Source organism: Elephas maximus, chromosome 1 (genome assembly GCF_024166365.1).
Source record: "Elephas maximus indicus isolate mEleMax1 chromosome 1, mEleMax1 primary haplotype, whole genome shotgun sequence".
Classification (NCBI taxonomy): domain Eukaryota; kingdom Metazoa; phylum Chordata; class Mammalia; order Proboscidea; family Elephantidae; genus Elephas; species Elephas maximus.
The window spans coordinates 18,682,727-18,702,643 of NC_064819.1; the positions used below are offsets into that span (position 1 = coordinate 18,682,727).

At 36.6% G+C, this 19,917-nt stretch overlaps 1 protein-coding gene across 8 annotated transcripts in view; it reads right to left on the reverse strand.

Moving 5' to 3' along the window:
• DLG1 (discs large MAGUK scaffold protein 1) overlaps positions 1-19,917 on the reverse strand; it is a 271,624-nt gene that overhangs the window by 99,541 nt on the left and 152,166 nt on the right. For all 8 annotated transcript variants that reach the window (XM_049879841.1, XM_049879832.1, XM_049879784.1 and 5 more), the window contains 5 exons: positions 18,753-18,803; positions 15,790-15,914; positions 14,120-14,289; positions 12,357-12,493; positions 8,387-8,531 (listed from right to left, as the gene is read on the reverse strand). In XM_049879841.1, coding sequence (XP_049735798.1) covers positions 8,387-8,531; positions 12,357-12,493; positions 14,120-14,289; positions 15,790-15,914; positions 18,753-18,803 — 628 coding nt within the window. The remainder of the gene's footprint in view (positions 1-8,386; positions 8,532-12,356; positions 12,494-14,119; positions 14,290-15,789; positions 15,915-18,752; positions 18,804-19,917) is intronic.

The following is a 19,917-nucleotide window of genomic DNA, read 5'->3' on the forward strand; positions in this document are numbered from 1 at the left end:
GATACAGCCACTGATTCAGACCTTTTATCTCTTGTGGTTTACAGGTAACTTCTGTAATCTTCTCTCTCATGATTCCCCTTCACAAACCCTAAATTCTAGCTAGAAATAATTTGTATCTAGTACACAATTTGTTTTCCAAGTTTGACTTTCACTCCCTTGCAGGGCTGTCTCCACCAGGACCATTCTCTGCACTAATCCTTGATAATCTCCACACATACAAGTATGATCTAGTCCTCTCTCCTGCCAACATGAGAAGAAACAGAGAATCTGAACAGTCCTGTACTTGTTAAAGAAGCTGAAATCAGAACTAAGAATCTCCTCATTGCGGAAATTCCAGGTCCAGATGTCTTCACTGGTGAATTCAACTCAACATTTAGGGAGGAAATAAAACCAATTTTACAAAAACTTTCAGAGAACAGAGGAAGCGGGTATGCATCTGAACTCACGTTACAAGAGCAGTATAATAACCATAATATGAAAACCTAACAAGAAAGAAAAGAAAAATTTCAGGACATCACCTTAAGTTCACATTCATGAACACAGATGTGTAACCCTAAAGAATGTGTATGCAATTTGAACCCAGCAGTACATAAAGCACATCACGACCAAGTGTACTCCACAGACGAAATCAATGTAATTCAGCACATTAACAGGGTTAAGGTAGAAAAATCATGTGATCATCTCACTAGATAAAGAATTCGATGAAATCCAACACTCAGATGAAAGAAACTCTTTGTAAACCAGGAATAAGGGTTAACCTTCTTAATCGGATAAAGGGTTTCCACAAAAGATTTACTGAGAACACCATATGCCAGAGTGAAATACTGAACCTTTTCCCCTGGAGCGTTTGAACTGGAGATCTTAGTGCATTAAGATATGAAAAAAAGAAACGAAAGGTATAAAGATTGGAAAGAAAAAGTAAAACCACTGTCCACAGATGGCAAGGCTCTATGCATAGACTATAAAATACTAGAATTAATCAGTAAATTTAGCAAGAGTGCTGGCTATACAATCAATATAAAAAATCAGTTATATTTCTAATATATCAGTTACAATTAGAAACATGTAAAGAGCAATACCATTTATAACAGCATCAAATAATCAACAAAAGATTAATAGACCTTTACTATATTAAAACACTGCTGAGACCAAAAAAAAAAAAGACCTAATAATTGGGCAGGGATAGCACGTTCATAGATTGATTAAAGGACATGTTTTTAATCCTCCCTAAACTGATCTATACATTCAATATAATCCCAAATTTTTCTATTAAAATTTTTTTTTATTTTAAAAGGTTTTGATTCTAAAATTTATAAGGAAATTCAAAGGACCTAGGAGACCCAAAATAATCTTGATGAATAACAAAATTGATGAACTTACTTTAGCAGAAATCGACACTTACTATGAAGCTATGATAACGAAGAGTGTGGTGCTGGCACAGAGACAGGCAAACAGGTGAATGGAACAGAGGAGTTCAGAAATAGTCTCATATAACATATATGATCCACCTAATTAATATATAATAAAAGTACTGCCTGAAATAGAGTGAGGGAAAGAATGATCTTTTCAATAAAAACTTGAGATATCTGTATTAAACAGAATTATATTATGTATAATTTTGTTTAATACAGATACATAAAAATTAAATCAAAATAGATCACAAACCTAAGTGTGAAAGGCCAAACAAAAAAGCTTCTAGAGGTTCTTTGTTACCACAGCACAGGAAAAGATATCAGTGAGTCACTAAAAGCACTAATAATGAAAGACAGACAAGTCAGTTACATTAAAATTAAGAAATATTATTCATCAAAAAGGACAATTAATAGAAAAGTTGGGTGAAGATATCTGTCGTACATATAACCGATGAGACTCATTTTTAAAATACATAAAGCTTCCTTCAACTCAGTAAGACAGACAAACCAGTAGAAAAATGGGGAAAGAATTCAGCAGACGTTTCACAGAAGGTGATAGTCAAAGGTGTCAATAAGAATATGCAAAGGTGTTGAACATCATTAATCATCAGGGAAATGGAATAAAACCACCATGAGATGACTCTATACAGCCAACACAATCTCCACAATTCCAGCAGAGCTAACATATTAGCAAGATGGAAGGCTGAACAATGGTTACCTTTGGAGAGAGGGGACTGACTGAGAAGGGACTTAAGGGGAGACTTCCGTGATGCTAGAAATGTGTTGTGTTTTGATCAGGATGATAGTTACAAAGGTGTGTACATTATGTAAAAGTTCGTTAAGCTGAACTTTTAAAATGTGTGTCCCTTACTGTACGTAAGTTTTACTTCAGTAAAGAGTAAAAAAAAAAAAAAAAAAGTACTGAAAGATAAAAACAAGACCAGAATAAATGGAGATATATCTACAGACAGAAAGACCCAATATTACAAGTATGTCAATTTTCTCCAACAAAAATCTTACAGGATTTTTTTGTGTGTGTGCACGCAGGGGACAAGACAAATCAACACTGAAATTCAAATGAAAACAAAAGTTCAAGTAGTAGAAAGACAATTCTAGGTAAAAGTACAAGGAGAGCGGGCTTGGCCTATGAAGTATCAGGTAGTTTTTTTTAAAATTTTTCCTCTTGTAAGTAGATTGAGCACTATTTCTTATGTAATAGAATCTTTTATATGTACTTGCCATTTTTCTATTGTGTTTGTCTTTTTCTTTTTGATTTATAGGAGTTCTTTACATGGTAGGAAAATCAGCTCTTCATCTGTGATATTAAGGAGAGAAAAGGAGCAATAGTTGTAGGTGCCTTGTATTGTAGGAAGGTCCCTCCCATTCCCTTAAAATAGGGAATACTGTAGCACGTTTGTGCGCTGAATGGTAATGATCCAGTGGAAGGAGAATGTGATTATGCAAGACAGAGAACGGACTGCTACAAGGGTAAGACCCTTTGTGGGTAAGAAATAATGAGATCTACTGCACAAATGGAAGAACCGGGTGTTGATAGGAGCAGTGATAGTTAATTCATTATAACAGAAAGGAAAGCAGAGAATTTGGGTAAAGATTTAGTTACAAAGGCAGGTTTGAAAGTAGAAGGATAAGGATGCTGTCTTTTGGGTGCTTATATGAAATGTGAAATGAGGTCATCAACCATGACTGAGTGAAGATTTGAGCAAAGTGAAGAAATCTCAGAATGCGAGAGACAATTAGTTAAGAAAATATAGCAGGACTGCAGAAAAGAACAAGGCTCTACTTTGATTTAGAGTCATGAGTAAAAAGTACAATTTCGTGCTTTTTTTCCAGTCATATTTTGCTTCTTAGGGAGCAGAAATGGAAAAGACAGCAGTGTTAAGTTGAGCTAGTGTTGGGATTTTGCCAATGAGGAAGGAGAAGGAGAGAAAGATTAAGCACAAGGGAGTGGCTATCATGACAAACGATGGAATCTAAGCTAAAAAAGAAGAAAAGTGAAGACACGGGGTAACAAAGACATAGATCAAATGACTGGAGGTCAAAATGAGGCTCAGAAATTGTTAGAACAGGGTTAAATGAATGGGGGGGTGTAGTCAGAGAATGGGATGATTTAAATAGAAATTTCAGAAGTGGTGAAACTAATGACAATAACAAGATCTAAAGCATTATCTCAGAAGCAAGTAACTGAGCTGGAGTGAAGGGCAGCATAGTTAGAAAGGAGATGAAGAAACCAAGAAGCCAGGACATTAGACAAATTATCAGCATGAATTTTGGACATGTGGTAGCTTGCATGTTGCTATGAGGCTAGAAGCTATGCCACTGGTATTTCACGTATTAGCAGGGTCATCTATGGTGGACAGGTTTCAGTAGAGCTTCTAGACCAAGACAGACTAGGAAGGAAAGTCTGGTGATGTATTTCTGAAAACTAGTCAATGAAAACCTTGCGTATATTAACAGAACACTGCCCACTGTAGTGCTGGAAGACAAGCCCCCCAAATTGGAGGGCACTGAAAATAGGACAGGGGAAAAGCTACCTCCTCAAAGTCGAGTCAGCCTTAATGATACAAGTGGAGTAAAGTCTTTGGGGACCCTCATTTGCTGATGTTGCAGGATCTAAAATGAGAAGTAATAGCTGCAAACATCCATCAGTAAACTGAACGTGAAAGGTATGAAGTATGAATCAAAGCAAACTGGAAGTTGTAAAAAATGAAATGAACACTTGAAGATCGGTGTGTTAGGCGTTAGTGAGCTGAAATGGACCGGTTTTGGTCATTTTAAATCTGACGATCACATGGTCTACTGTGCTAGGAACTACAAATTGAAGAGAAACAGTGTTGCATTTCAAAGCTATATCCTGAAGTACAACACGGTCAGTGATAGGTTAACAACCATACATCTATAAGGAAAACCTGGTAATATGACTGTTATTTAAATTTATGCACCAAACGTGAAAGCTGAAGATGAAGAAACTGAAAATTTTTATGACTTGATGCAGTCTGAAATTGATCAAACATGCAATCAAGATACGTTGATAATTAGTGATGACTGGAAGGTGGTGCAGTGGTTAAGAGTTTGGCTGCTAACCCAAATGTCGGCTGTTCGAATTCACCAGGTGCTCCTTGGAAACCCGGTGGGGCAGTTCTACTCTGTCCTATAGGGTTGCTATGAGTAGGAATCGGCTTGAGGGCAACAGGTTTTGGAATGAGAAAACTGGAAACAAAGAAGAAGGCTCAGTAGTTGGAAAATACTGCCTTGGTCACAGAAACAAAGCTGGAGCTTGCATGACAGAATTTTGCAAGACCAATGGAAAAATTCATTGGAAATACTTTTTTCCAACAACGTAACTGCCAACTACACATGTGGACCTTGCCAGATGGATTACACTGGAATTGAACGGACTACATCTGTGGAAAGAGACAACAGAGAAGCTCAATATCATCAGTCAAGACAAAGCCAGGGACCAACTGCAGAATATAACCATTGCTTGCTCATGTGCAAGTTCAAGTTGAAGAAAATCAAAGGAAGTCCACAAGAGCCAAAGTCTGACCGTGAATATATCCAGCCTGAATTTAGAGATCATCTCAAGAATAGACATGATGAACCAAATACTACTGAATGACCAAAGACCAAAAGAGTTGTGGGAAGGTATCAAGGGCATCATACATGAATAAAGTAAAAGGTCATTGAAAAGACAAGAAAGAAAAGACCAAAATGGATGTTAGGAAATGCTCAGAAATTTGCTCTGAAGCACAGAGCAGCTAAAGCGAATGGAAGAAATGATGAAGTGTAAGAGCTGAACAGAACATTTCAAAGGGTGGCTCAAGAAGACAAGGCAAAGTATTATGATGAAATGTGCAAAGACCTGGACTCAGAACATCAAAAGGGAAGAACATGATCAACATTTTTCAAGTTGAAAGAAATGAAGAGAAAATTCAAGCATCGAGTACTATTCCTGAAGGATTCTACAGGCAAAATACTGAATGACATGGGAAGCATCAAAAGAAGATGGGAAGTTCAGGACCACAGGTCAACTGGCATAACTCAGTTCATAAAGATAATGTTCTAGATCTTAGTTTGGTGAGTAGTGTCTGGGGTCTGAAAAGCTTGTGAGCAGTCATTTAAGATACAACCATTGTTCTCTTCCCATCTCGAGCAAAGCAGAGTGAAGGAAACCAAAGACCTAAGGAAAAAATTAGTCCACAGGACTAACAGCCCACATTAATCACAGCCTCTTCTAGTCTGAGAATAGAAGAACTAGATGGTGCCTGGCTACCAATACCAACCATTCTGACCAGGAACACCACAGAAGATGCTGGTTAGGTGGGAAAAAAATGTGGAACAAAACTTAAATTCATAAAAAAAAAGACCAAACTTACTGGATTGATAGAGACTGGAGGAATCTCCAAGACTACTGCCCTAAGACACCTTTTAACCTGGAACTGAAGCCACTCCTGGAGGTCATCTTTCGGCCAAGTAATAGATTGGCCTATAAAATAAATAACACCTATGGGGGGAGGGGGGGTCATTCAACCTTTTCAGGAGGTAGCATATGATCAAGAACTGTTCGTACTGAAAGAAGAAGTTCAAGCTCTGCTGAAGGCACTGGTAAAAAAGAAGATCAACAATTGACAAAATACCAATTGAGATGCATCCACAAACAAATGCAATGCTGGAAGTGATTACTTATCTATATCAAGAAATACGGAAGACAGCTACCTGGCTGCTGACTGGAATAGAGCCATACTCCTGCCCATTTCAAAGAAAGGCAATCAAATGGAATGTGGCAATCACTGAGGAATATGATTAATATCACATGCTAGACAATTTTTGCTGAAGATAATTAAAAAATGACTGTAACTGTACATTGACAGGGAACAGCCAGAAGTTCAAGGAGGATTCAGAAGAGGATGTGGAATGAGGGTTATCACTGTTGACAGATCTTGGCTGGAAATGAAGATGACTTGAAGCACTTGCTAATGAAGGTCAAAGACTATAGCCCTCAGTATGAATTATGCCTGAGTGTGAAGAAAACAAAAATCCTTATAACTGAATTGATACACAATATCATCATGAATGGAAAATAAATGTTGCCAACAATTTATCCTACTTGGATCAACAATCAGTGTCCAAGGAAACGGCAGTCAAATCAAGTGACGTATTGCATTGGACAAGTCTGCTGCAAAAGACCTCTTTGAAGTTTTAAAAAGCAGTGATTAAGGTGTGCCTGGCCCAACCCATGGTCTTTCAAGCACCTCATATACATATGAAAACTGAACAATGAAAATGGAAGACAGAAGAATTACTGATACATTTAAATCATGATGTTGGTGAAGAATACTGAATACCCTGTGGACTGCCAAAAGCAGGAGCAGATCAGTCTTAGAAGAAACATAACCAGAATGCTCCTCTCAGAAGTGAGGATGGCAAGACTTCGGCTCTCTTACTCTGGAAACATAATCTGGAAAGACCGATTGCTGGAAAAGGACATTATGTTTGGTAAAACAGAGGTTCAGCGAAAACTAGGGAAACCCTCCATGAGATGGACGGACACAACAGCCACGACAATGGATCAAACAGGGCCAGCAATCGTGAAGATGGCACAGGGCTGGGCCAGGCGGTGTGATTATTTAATTGCTACTCTTTAGGAGGAGGTCTTCCATTTTTTTAATGTCGTATTTTTACATATAAAAGGGAGACAATTCAATTAAAAAATTAATATTTTTCTCAGTTCAACATTTTTGTGAGAAGCGTATGTGGCCATCATCAGGGTACCAATTCTCAATCTGTGGAACGACTGTCACAAATGTACACATGGTTGTCTTGAACACACAGACAGAATGCAAAATAAGATTGACACGTGAAATAATAAAATAATTTATTACTAAATTTGCATACTTAATCACAAATAGAAATAAACAAAGCCCTTACATAAAGTTTGTGTGCAAGGCCAAGTACATGTAAGAATTTTCAACAAGTAGTAAAATCCTTTTCTTTGACACAAAAAATATATCATCCCTGTTAATTGCAGAAGATGAATACTATAAAGGAAATAACTCGCTATACTCAGGAAATTAATGAATTAATGAGCAGATAATAAAGATGTATTAGTGGAAGACAGTATGTACATTTCAAAATACAATCTGTACTTAACTTATTATGACTAGTGATGGCAATGAACCTTGGCAGTTTTAAAACCTGAAATACTGATATATATAAAATTATAAATCTAAAATGCTGTAATTTATAAAGAAACACTTGGGAAAGCAGATTACAAAAAGTACATTTAAGGTCTCACAAGTGGCTTTTAATATCAACTCAGTGCATAGAACAAATGAAGTTTTCACTTGGAACCAACACTAACACATTAAAACAAACATTTAAATCTCTTTTAGCTTGGACATTAACCAAATAGGAAACTTGGAAGCATTTAATACCAATTAAATTCTATATAACAAAATTGTATTGTACACAAATATAGTCAATCACTAAGAGCTTGAAGTAAAAAGTTATTTTTTGTTCTCAGATCGCTGAGAGCACAGAAGTATGCCACATGAATTCTGAAATGCCTTTAAGTTTTAGAAATATTTAAAATCAGTGTTTCTAAAAGTACAGTCCACGAACTAGCAATACCAGAAGCATCAGAATTACCTGAGTGCTTAATAAAAATTTCTGTGCTCCACTAAAAACTATTAAAACAAAATAAAATTCTATATTATTTACAGATATCCTTTGGTGATTGTTATTTATGATGTTTTCAATATTAAAAGAAAAAAACTGCTATAAAACAGTAATGCAGAAATAGGACTCTTTTTATCATAAAGATTCTGACTTAAAATTGATTTGTAACTATTAGGTTAAAATGTTTACTTTTTACTTTAAAAATATTTTTATAATTCTTATGCTTTATATTGACGGTGGTTCGTTAAAGTGCATCTAAGGAATTTAAGCAGACTTACAGTTGGTGATATCAGGTGGTCCATAGCCATCATTCATATACATACTCGTGGGTTTTGCCACTTTCAAGAAAACAAAATCAGATGTGTTCTTTAAGGCAGTTACTGCTTCTTCATGAGTAACTTCTTCTAAACATACACTATTCACCTAAAAAGAAAATCCCCAAAAGACATTTAAGGTATTTTTTTCACTTGCCTTCTGTTATTTGGTTATAAATAATTTCACCAAAAGACAGGGAAAATGAAGGAGTGATTTAAAGAACATAAAGGTGCGCAGAAAGAAAATACCCATTTTTGCTGCCTAAGTGAAATGCTATGGTCGGAATCTACTTGATAGCAACAGATTAAGATAATATCAGGACAGTATACGTGAAGTTGTTTATGTATGTTAATGGAATCCTGATTCCAGCGCCTATTCCTTCTGTTTCCCTAGCCTGAACAGCCCCCTACCCTTAAGCATTTAGGAATGCGCGTGGCTATATTTTAGTTTAGTTTTTTTTTTTTTTTTAAACAAATGAGATCATATTCAAGTTTCTGTTCTGCAACTGGATTTTTAATATATCCTAGAGATTTTTCCGTATTGGGACATGCAGAATTACCTCATTCTTAAAAACTGTTTCATAGTATATATCATTATTTACTAAACCATTCCCACGTTAACAGATCTAACTTGTTTCTAATTTTTGTATTTACAGGACATGCCAGTATTTCATTACCTACATTTGTATTTTAGATCGCTAAGTTCTTTAGATACAGAATTGCCAAGTCAGAATACATGCGTTTTTCCACTTAAATGAATGGTTAGCCCTGACCCTAACCCTGTAACAAATTTACACACAGTACAATGGAGTATGACTGCGCCCACTGACTTAGACTCTTGCCAACACTGAATATTATTGATTTTAAAGTACATAAAATGATGAATGAAGTTTTAATTTGTATATGAATTATCTCTAAGTTTTACTTCCATCATTAATTCAAGACTAAGCCTTAGATCACTGCGTGTTTAGAGAGGTCTGGGAGATAAGGAGGCATAAGCAAAGAAGAATGAGGACTGGCCAGTGATGTGGGAGGGATACAAGATGGACAGTGACTGTTAGGCAAAATGAACAGTGTTTGAAGGAGAAAAGTGTGTTAAATGCTGGATAAGTGAATTAAAACTGAGGATGGGAACTGAACTATTTCAATGGCATTATGGGAACAAAAGCCTGGCTAAGTGGATTCAAGAGAGAACGAGAGTCCTGCCAAGATGGTAAATCAGCAGTTTGCTGGCTCCCTACCACCAAAATCGATTATGGAGAAACCATAAGGGAAAACACAGGCATCCAAGAAATTAAAAAATAAAAGCGAGAAATCCACTAGAGACAGAAAGCTGTTTTTAATTGGTGTGTGTATGTGTGTAGGAGGGTAATAGTGAGGCAGGAAGGTGTGGGTTGCAGCTTGGGGACAAGAGTGACAAGTGATAGGTGTGAGAGGATAAGTGAGAGAAAGTAATTCGAGTTCTGCTCTTTCCTCTTCCCCATCATTAACTCAAAACAATGTCTGCCTCCATGCTACAATAATAGGTGTAATGCAAAGGATGTAATGAAGAGGAATCTTTTATATACTGCTGATTGACTGCGAATTTTTAGAAGTGGTTTGGAAAACAATTAAATGTTATATTTATAATGCTACTAATAGTGTACTCCATGATCCAGGAAATTCCACACATAGGTAAATACTCACATGAAACTCTTGCACATGATCACTGGATCATAAAGCAGCTTTTTCTAGCACAATTACTTAAAATACCAAAAAAGTAGACATAACCCAACGTACCACTGTACCAGAACAGATCCAGTTTATGTGCCCCCTCAGATTCACTTCAGACCATCTGCCCCCTAGCCTTGGCTGCTTGTTACTGCTGTCCTCACCTTGTCTCCTACTATGATCAGTTCTCTAGGCTCTTCTGGAGTAAAGCCTGGGCTTGGGCATGGTGGATGTGCTCCACATAGTGACAGCTATAGCATCTCAGGAGCTCGTGTCTGACCTGTCTAGATCACTGAGGCTCTAGCTCTTTTCACCCCCCCTTTTTTTTAAAATAATTTTTATTGAGCTTTAAGTGAACATTTACAAATCAAGTCAGTCTGTCACATATAAGCTTATACACACCTTACTCCATACTCCCACTTACTCTCCCCCTAATGAGTCAGCCCTTCCAGTCTCTCCTTTCGTGACAATTTTGCCAGTTTCTAACCCTCTCCACCCTCCTATCTCCCCTCCAGACAAGAGATGCCAACACAGTCTCAAGTGTCCTCCTGATACAAGTAGCTCACTCTTCATCTGCATCTCTCTCCAACCCATTGTCCAGTCCCTTCCATGTCTGATGAGTTGTCTTCGGGAATGGTTCCTGTCCTGGGCCGACAGAAGGTTTGGGGACCATGACCGCCGGGATTCTTCTAGTCTCAGTCAGACCATTAAGTCTGGTCTTTTTACGAGAATTTGGGGTCTGCATCCCACTGTTCTCCTGCTCCCTTGGGGGTTCTCTGTTGTGCTCCCTCTTAGGGCAGTCATCGGTTGTGGCCGGGCACCATCTAGTTCTTCTGGTCTCAGGATGATGTAAGTCTCTGGTTCATGTGGCCCTTTCTGTCTCTTGGGCTCACAGTTATCATGTGACCTTGTCTTTTGATCACTTTTGAGTTTAAGTGAAATGCTGTGGCACAGAGTGTGGGAACTGGCTTCCCTAACAGCTGTCCGGATTTAGGGAAGTTAACCCCCATGTTAACTAACTAACAAGAGATGGGAGACTAAAAGGGCCCAGAAGATAAATCCTTCTCTTTTCCACCCCCCTGGATGGCTGGATCCAAGGCTCCAAAAAAAAAAAAAACAAAACCCAAACCCGTTGCTGTCAAGTCAATTCTGATGCATAGCAACCCTCTGGGACAGAGGAGAATTGCCCCATGGGGTTTCCAAGGAGCGGCTGGTGGATTCGAACTGCCCACCTTTTCTGGTTAGTAGCTGAGCTCTTAACCACTGTGCCTCCCACCAGGGCTCCAGGATCCAAGGCAGTGGTTCTGTATCACTTGTCTGGAACACTGTTCTACATGATAAGCAACTGGCTGTATTTTCTTGTGAAATTATAGCCAGCTTAGAAACATATAACCTTGTACTGCCTTTCCCTCACTCCCTGCCTCACTCGCCATTTTCACTCACTCTTGAATCCCTGGGGTCACACTTTCCAATAGAACCTTGGCACATAAACTTTTCTTCGTGTTCTCACTGAATAATCATTGACTAAAAAATGGATAAATTGTGTTTTTTTCCACCACAGAGGTGAAATGAATGAATTTCATTCAGCTTCAGGCAAAAATATGAGTAAGTCTCAGGAAAATGGTATTACGTGAAAAAGCAAGTATAAAAAAGACTACAAACACCACAGTAAGATTTTACAAAGTTTCAATACGAACAATACTAAAAATATTTAGGCACACGTGATTAATTTTTAAAAGCAAAGGAATGAGAACACAAATTTTTGATGTTCCAGTTCTTGGGCTAGGTAAAGAGTTTACTAATTTTCATGTTATAAATAAAAAAAAAAAAGTAAATTAATTAAATTAAAACAAATGCGGGTCATGCATGAACAAATAATGACAGTGTGTTATGAGCCTAAGGATTATGATTCATTAAAGGATTATGATATAAATTGTGTATATCCGAGCACCTCCTACTTCAACAATAACCCAAACAACAATAGCAACAACAAAAGGAGAAGTAAAAAACAAACAAACAAGAACAAAATGACCAAAAGAAAAAGTGCTGGGACAAGAAATGGAAATGGCAAATAAAGACATACCAAGAATCATTTTTTAGGTTCTGACTAAAGCAAGGTTAGTAGTCATTCATAAAACATATTCTCGTATGTAGAAATTCTGAAGTCTGTCAGAAAAAATAGGTATCAAAATGGTGCAAAAAACAATAGACCTCTTATACTCACTGCTAGCAGTTTATCTCCAATCTGCAGTTTGCCATCTTTATGTGCTGCACCTCCTTCAATTATTTTGGTTACATAGATACTGTTATCCCCAGGAATATGCTGATTTCCAACACCACCAGCAATGCTGAACCCAAGACCTGCTTGGAAAACATTAGTTTTAGATTCTCATCATTAAATGTTAAGCTTAAGCCCAGAAAGAAATGACTGATAACAAGAAGAAATGACTGATAAGAAGAAGGTCATAATTTCATCACACTAATGTTTTTTAGGAAACCCTGGTGGTGTAGTGGTTAAGTGCTACAGCTGCTAAGCAAAGAGTCGGCAGTTCGAATCTACCAGGCCCTCCTTGGAAGCTCTATGGGGCAGTTCTACCCTGTCCTATAGGGTCGCTATCAGTTGGAATCGACTCGATGGCAGTGAGTTTAGTTTCTGTTTTTTTTTTTTTTTTAAGATGTTTTTTAAAATAGAAATGATCTATCTAGCTACCTACTCTTTTAATTGTATGCATTTTTCTGCAATCAGAAACAATTATAAATACAAACAAAAAAAAAAAAACCCAAACCTGTTGCTGTCGAGTCGATTCTGACTCATAGCAACCCTATAGGACAGAGCAGAACTGCCTCATAAGGTTTCCAAGGTGTGCCTGGTGGATCTGAGCTGCCGACCTTTTCGTTAACATCTGTAGCTCTTAACCACTATGCCACCAAGGTTTCCACTATAAATACAGGAACTCCTAAAGTTATAAATGGGTTCTTTTTAAAAAAAAATTTCCAGGCTCCTTAAGGTCTGTTTATAAATACGTGTGTTTGTTAGTCCAAAGAGATGTTGTAAAATTATGCTTTACTCTGTTTCCAGCATAACTGTACTTCTTAGCAACTTTTAATACCATCGAAATTAAAATAATTGAGAAAAAATAATAAAATTATCAACTGCTGGTATGCAGAAATGATAGGCTTTAGAAATGGATATACCTTTGCTCTTTTTCCAATATCCTGTGAATTAACAATTTCAAATAAAGAATTCTTTAATAAATCTCATAGCTTCAATACAAGACAAACTCCCAGCTCTCTATTATTTTCATTTGTTAAACTTCTGAAATCCCACCTCTTCCATGAAGCCTCATATTAGAATCAATATTGCCATTTACTCTAAATACCATGTTTTCAAAATTTAGAAATCACATCTTAACAGTGTTCATTGTAGAAGAAACTACTCATAATACAGCCATATATACTTTCTTCTTTTAACTTAGCCTGTACATGTACATTTAATGTCCTTTGTAGAGCAATGATTACAAGCTAATATCAACACCATACTTCAAAGTTTCAGGGCAAGAATATTTACTTTAATGCCAACAGTCTTTCACATAATGGTACTTAATACAAACAGGGACAAACCGATTTATAGACAAGTAGAGATTTTGTTTCCTACTTCTTAAAGCTATTAAAGATACGTTATAGAAATTTTAAGCATAAAAATCACATGAATTTACTCTTAAATTACAAAATTTATATATGATCATTGCAGTAAAATGTACGTAAAGTACATACAGACTAACATAAGGAACTTTCAAAAAGCTGAAATCTTGGTAGAAATGTAGACATTTTGGAATTCTACTTAAGACAAAATTCAGAAGAAATGACATAAACATTCTAAATATTCACGCAAATTCTGTAGAAAATGTGTCATAATTAAGTTCATAGTTATATTCCACTCAGAGGCGTCTCATTTAATAATTTGTCTTAGTTTGATTTGTCACACACCTTTAGGACCTTTGATGAGCTTTATTTCCACTATTTTCTCTGACACCGGTTTCCGTCTTTTCACATACAAGCGTACGATAGAGCCTGCCTCCTTCAATGCTTCAACTGCTTTGCTGTGTGTTACATCACGGACATCTACTTCGTTTACTCGTAATATACAATCATTGACCCTGAGAGAAAAAAAAAAGCAATAAAAAGATAATTTTAAATACCAATTTTTTACTTAGCCAATTTTTTCTTAGCATCTTCGTTTTTCATATAAAGAGAGTATTTACTCCAGAAGATACAAAGAGACTGCATGTTAAATTCCGATGTATCAAATACCAATACAAATAAATGCAACCATTTCCCAGGGACCAGCTAAAGGAGGAAAAAAAAAAGGGTAAATAATAGATTAGTACACAAAATTCTTACAGTAGGTGATAACAATGACCATTTGTATGCTTATTGTGTGGAGGCAAATGCCTAATTGAGCACTAACACATGCCAGGTGCTTTTTTGGGCGTCTTAACTTTGACAACAATGTGTAAGGGACATACTTATTTTTAACCCCATGTCACATTAACATAAATTATTCACATAAGAGACAAATCTGAATTAAATGACCTAATTATTATTAGCCCTAACCTTCCCCTCTAGCTCTGGGTTTCAGTTTCTATTGCATGGTATTCCACTGGCGGGTGGGGGGGCGGGGGTGGGGGCAGTCATCTCAAAGTGGCAGGGAGGGGGAACAAACACAATCAAAATATTAAAACTGGCTGTGATAAGCTTCTTTACTAATTAACTTTTCCTGGAGGAAAGAAATTCTGTACTCAGACAGTGATGCTTTAGAAGTTAATACCCATTGTTTTTTAGTGAAACAAATGGAACATAGTAATTTTCACAGAAGCGGCACAAATAAACAGGGACAGAAACAGGATGTAAATGTCAACATTTACATGAATGGTCAAATTATTAATTCTTGTATCTAATTAATTTAATATACTATCTGTCATATCCAGTGAGAGGTTTAGAAACCGAAGAGCTGCATAGTGTGCCGACAGCCTGAAAATAAGATGCTGACTTAACAGATCACATACCATTTTTAGCCGTGAAATGGTCAGGCTGCCACCATGTATAAAAAACAACAAACAAGAAACGTACCATAATCTATGGCCTAAGAAAACAACAAAGTAGTCTAAAGACATATTTCAAAATAGAACACTAGATTTAAACAAGAAGCCAATGTTATTTTTCATCTGCTCAATTAAGATAATTTATTTGAAGTCTGCATATATTTTCTTTCTGGTATGGGAAGCATGCTCAGATATACATGACCCCTGTGTCTTTAAGTTTATGTAAATGTTTCTCACACATAAAAGAAATGGAAAACATTTTGAGAATGCATTTGAAAACAGGAATGGGAACCTATGATTTCTATAAATTTGCTCACAAGCATTTAAACTATCAATCAAAATCATTATTCAAAATGTTGAATTCCTAAATGAAAAGAGGGCAACAAGCTTACAGCACAATTACCCATTCATTCACTGAGTGTTGTGTGAATACCCACTCTACGGTACTTACTACTATGACAGTGTTTTCTTTTTTGTATTTATCGCTTATCCAGTTTGCTTTAAGAAACACATATAAAGTGGATTCAGCATCACAACATCAAGTGCAAAACATACCGCAACCGTCCATCCTGAGCAGCTGCTCCCCCTGCAATAATTTTGGTAATGAAAATACTTGAGTCATCTCCAATGTGTGGGTTGTCCGTACCTCCTGCAATGCTGAAACCAAGCCCTGAATTCCCCTGGGGAGAGAGGAAAAGAAAAATCTAAGGAGATAAAACTTGATTAAATTAAATAATGCATATAATTATGAAAATAATGTATGGGCTACCTATGTATGAAAAAAAAAAAAAAGCAACACTCCAAAGCATAATAGAAGTGATCTGTCATCATAAGACCTGGAAACTGCACTAACACAGGAACATACAAAAGTATGAGTGTGGGAAAATAAGTTTCTCAGTGAGGAATTCAGTGGCGTTACTGCTGAGGTTGAAGAAAATGTCCTGAAAACATCTGAATTTTAGTCTATGGCTCTTTCTTCAGAAGTATGTGCAATTTGTCCTTTGATTAGTTACCATTTTGCAGAGCTCTCACTACAAATTTCTTTCTTTTACACTAAACTCCACCTATATTTGGCAAGACAAATCTTTCCTAAGAGAAAAACACTGATTTCTCAGTAGGTAAAACCAATATATTATTTTAGCCTTTCAAAAAAGGGGGCTGCTTTTGCCATCGGCTGTTTTAAAATAACCAAATTGTAGCTGCTAAATGACAGCTACCATCTATCCATGACATGTTCAGCCAATATACTTGACTAGTAAAAGCCATCATTTTTTCATACTGGAAGTCTAACTTCAGAGCTTGACATTGATAAGCTTTCTTGGTAGCAAACGACATTTTGCCACAGTAGCTCTACATTTTGTTTTACATACAGGATTTCTGAATAATATTTTCTTTGAAGAAAGGATTCTACTGTTACAAAAAGTCTTCTAAGCAATGGTATAAAAAATAAAAAATATTTTCTTTTTGGGGGGCAAGAATATTCTGACTTTCAGGCAACTCAAGTAAGTGGATATATCTGAACCTATTACATAATTGTTAGCATTAAACACAGTCATGCCCCACATAATGTCTGTTTGGGCAATGTGGGACCGTATACACGTCTGTGGTCCCATGAGGTTATAAGAGACTTCAGAAATTCTAATTGGAGAACAAGATGTAGCAGATTTAGGCATATCATACTTGATAATCCTGACAATCCTTAAAAACAAAGAAAAAATTCTCCAAGCTATTAAAGGATTGGGTCCACTGAAAACTACAAGGCTAACGAAAATGCGAGAGGAATCCGTATCACATGTGGAGAAACTGCTAATGCTGGAGTGGGGATCAAACACAAAAGGGAATCCCTCTCAGCACGCTGAAGATCACTGCTAAGGCATGAAGCTCGTTCGAGATGCGTAAAGAAAAAGCAGGACCAGACTGCAATATCGAGTTCAGTGCTAGCCCTGGTGGTTCAGGCGCTCCCAACAACGTGAGTTGTGAGTCTGCAAGGGCTGATGCAATGGCAGCAGAAGACTTTGTTGAAGCCTTAGACAAACTGTAGAGGGAGGTTGCTTGCCCAGCAAATTTTTAATATGGACAAAACCTTCTTATTCTGCAAAGGAATGCCTGAAAAGACCTTCATCCATAACACGGTGTTTACACAACGTTCTCAGCACATAACACCCTAAGCAACGCCTGACTGTAATCTAAACACCCACTCTACCATGATTTGACCTAAAATCCTATTTTAATTGAAGAGTATTTTTTCAGTCTCAAATGTCTAAGAGTTACCAGAGTCTCAATAATGGTATCAACAAATTATGTGAGTTCATCAAGTCACTCAAGTACTCACATTCTTCAACCAGTGAAAAATGTAATATACAGTCCTAAGTAAAAGGAATTGAAAAGGCACTGGGAAAGAATGAAAAATACATAAAATAAAAATGCTTAGCAGATATCACAAAATACCATATTAAAAAATGCACAATACACTGATACTACACTACACTTACTTGAAAGTTATTCAGGCAGCCACCTCACCTGAGCAGGTGACTCAAATTCAGGGAATGGGGCAATAAGATCTATCCTCTAGGTAGAAGAACCTATGAGGTCTACTGATCCTTACTATGTCTATTCTGACTTCAAACATTAACAAATCTAACTATCCAGGGTTTTAGTCTTAAATATACATTAAGTTACCTACTTCTGTGGAGTATTTCATTTCCAAAAAATGCTGCTCAGACAAGGGTGGCATTACTAAAATGCAGTATCAACTGAAGGCAGATATTCTTAAGGGGAAAATGCACTTCAACAAAATTTAAAGGTATGAATTTGCACCCTGAATTTTTTTTCTAATTTAGGGAGTACATGAGACTAAGTTTTTAAATAGAGCTTTGTCTATTAGAGCCATGGCTATTATTTTGCTAGGAAAGAAAACTGATGCAATAACCCTGTTAGCAGGATATTAAATACTATAAAAAAAAAAAAAAAAAAACCAAGCCCACTGTTGTCGAGTCAATTCCGACTCACGGCAACCCTGTAGGACAGAGCAGAACTTCCAGGGTAGTCTGGAAGCAGACTGCCACATCTTTTTCCCGTAGAGCGGCTGGTGGCTTCAAACCGTTGACCTTTCAGTTAGCTGCTGAATGCTCCTTTTAAGATATTAAATACTTAAATAATGTATCAGTATTGGTTCATTAGTTGAGACAAATGTAACCACAGTGATCTAAGACATTAACAACAGGGGGAACTGAGTCCAGGGTAAAATGGGGACTCTGTACTATCTTTACAGCTTTCCTGTAAATCTGAAACTATCCTAAAATAAAAAGTTTTAAAAAAAAATTATTAAACAAAAGTAACATGTTGTGAAAATACCATGGCTAATTTTATTGTCTGTGAATTTATAAATGAAACCAATATTAAATGATTCTTTTATAGAAAGACAGGCCTTGAATTCCATGTGAAAGAGCAGTATAGTTAAAGAGTTCTTTAAAACAACAGATTTACTCATAAAAAACAAGGTAATTAATAGTTGTTACCCTTTCAAGTGTGATTTCTTCATATTCATAGTCTGCATCAGTACCATTAACCTAGTGGAGGGAAAAAGCAGCAGTTCAGAAATTCAGAGTTGTAAAGCTTGAAATGGCAGACATAATTTTTGCATGTGTATTGTGACAGTAATCAAATTAAAAAAAACAACACATCGGTTGTCATTGAGTTGATTCCGGCTCACGGCAACGCCATGTATTTCAGAGTAGAACTGTGCTCTATAACAATGGTTGTGACTTCTCGGAAGTAGATTGCCAGGCCTTTTTTCTGAGGTGCCTCTGGGTGGGTTCAATCTGTCAACCTTTCAGTTAGTAGCTGAGTAGATAACTGTTTGTGCCACCCAGGGATCAGGTTCATTTTAGTAATTTTAGGTAAGATTTTATAAAGTTAATTTTAAGAATAATCAAATGTTTTTCAAGGAGTGGAAGAGGACAACTACAATCAATGAGTTGACATTCATTGTACCATGAATTTCCTGAAAGGGTACATTCAGTTTATATTACTCCTGAACTCTTTCCTTTCACCTACCCATCTAATCAGTTGCCAATACTTAACTGTTTTGAATACTTCAATTTTTCTGACAATCATTACCTCTTCATTCTCATTTCTAGCACCTTGGTTCAAGGCCTTGTTTACTCTCTTTTGGACTAATATCAATGCAATCTACTCCATTGCTCAAATCATTCTATGTGTTTCCCTATCTTCTTGAAGCCCATGTTTAATATACCAAAACTTTCTAAACTCTTTTTAAAAATGTTTTGGCTTGGTAATCAAGGTTCTCTGTGAACTGACCCCAATCTATCACCTTCAGCTTCATTCCTAACATCCGTATCTCACTTCTTCATGCACCTGACATACCACCCAGTTTCAATGACTTGCTCCTTCCTTTACATATTCTGCAGTTTCCCGTTTCTGTAACTGTGTTACTTTGGTGTGTCCTCTCTCACAAATGTTACTTACAGATTTCATGTACAAATCTGATATTCACTATTCAAGATCTTGCTCAAATCTTACTTATAAAAAAAAAATATATATATAGTCGTGACTAAATAAAAGGAATTACAAAGGCACTGGGAAAGGGTGAAAAATGAATAATACTCTTATTCCTTCCAATTTATTCCCTATTCCCTTTCTGGAAAAAGTAACCCCCATAGT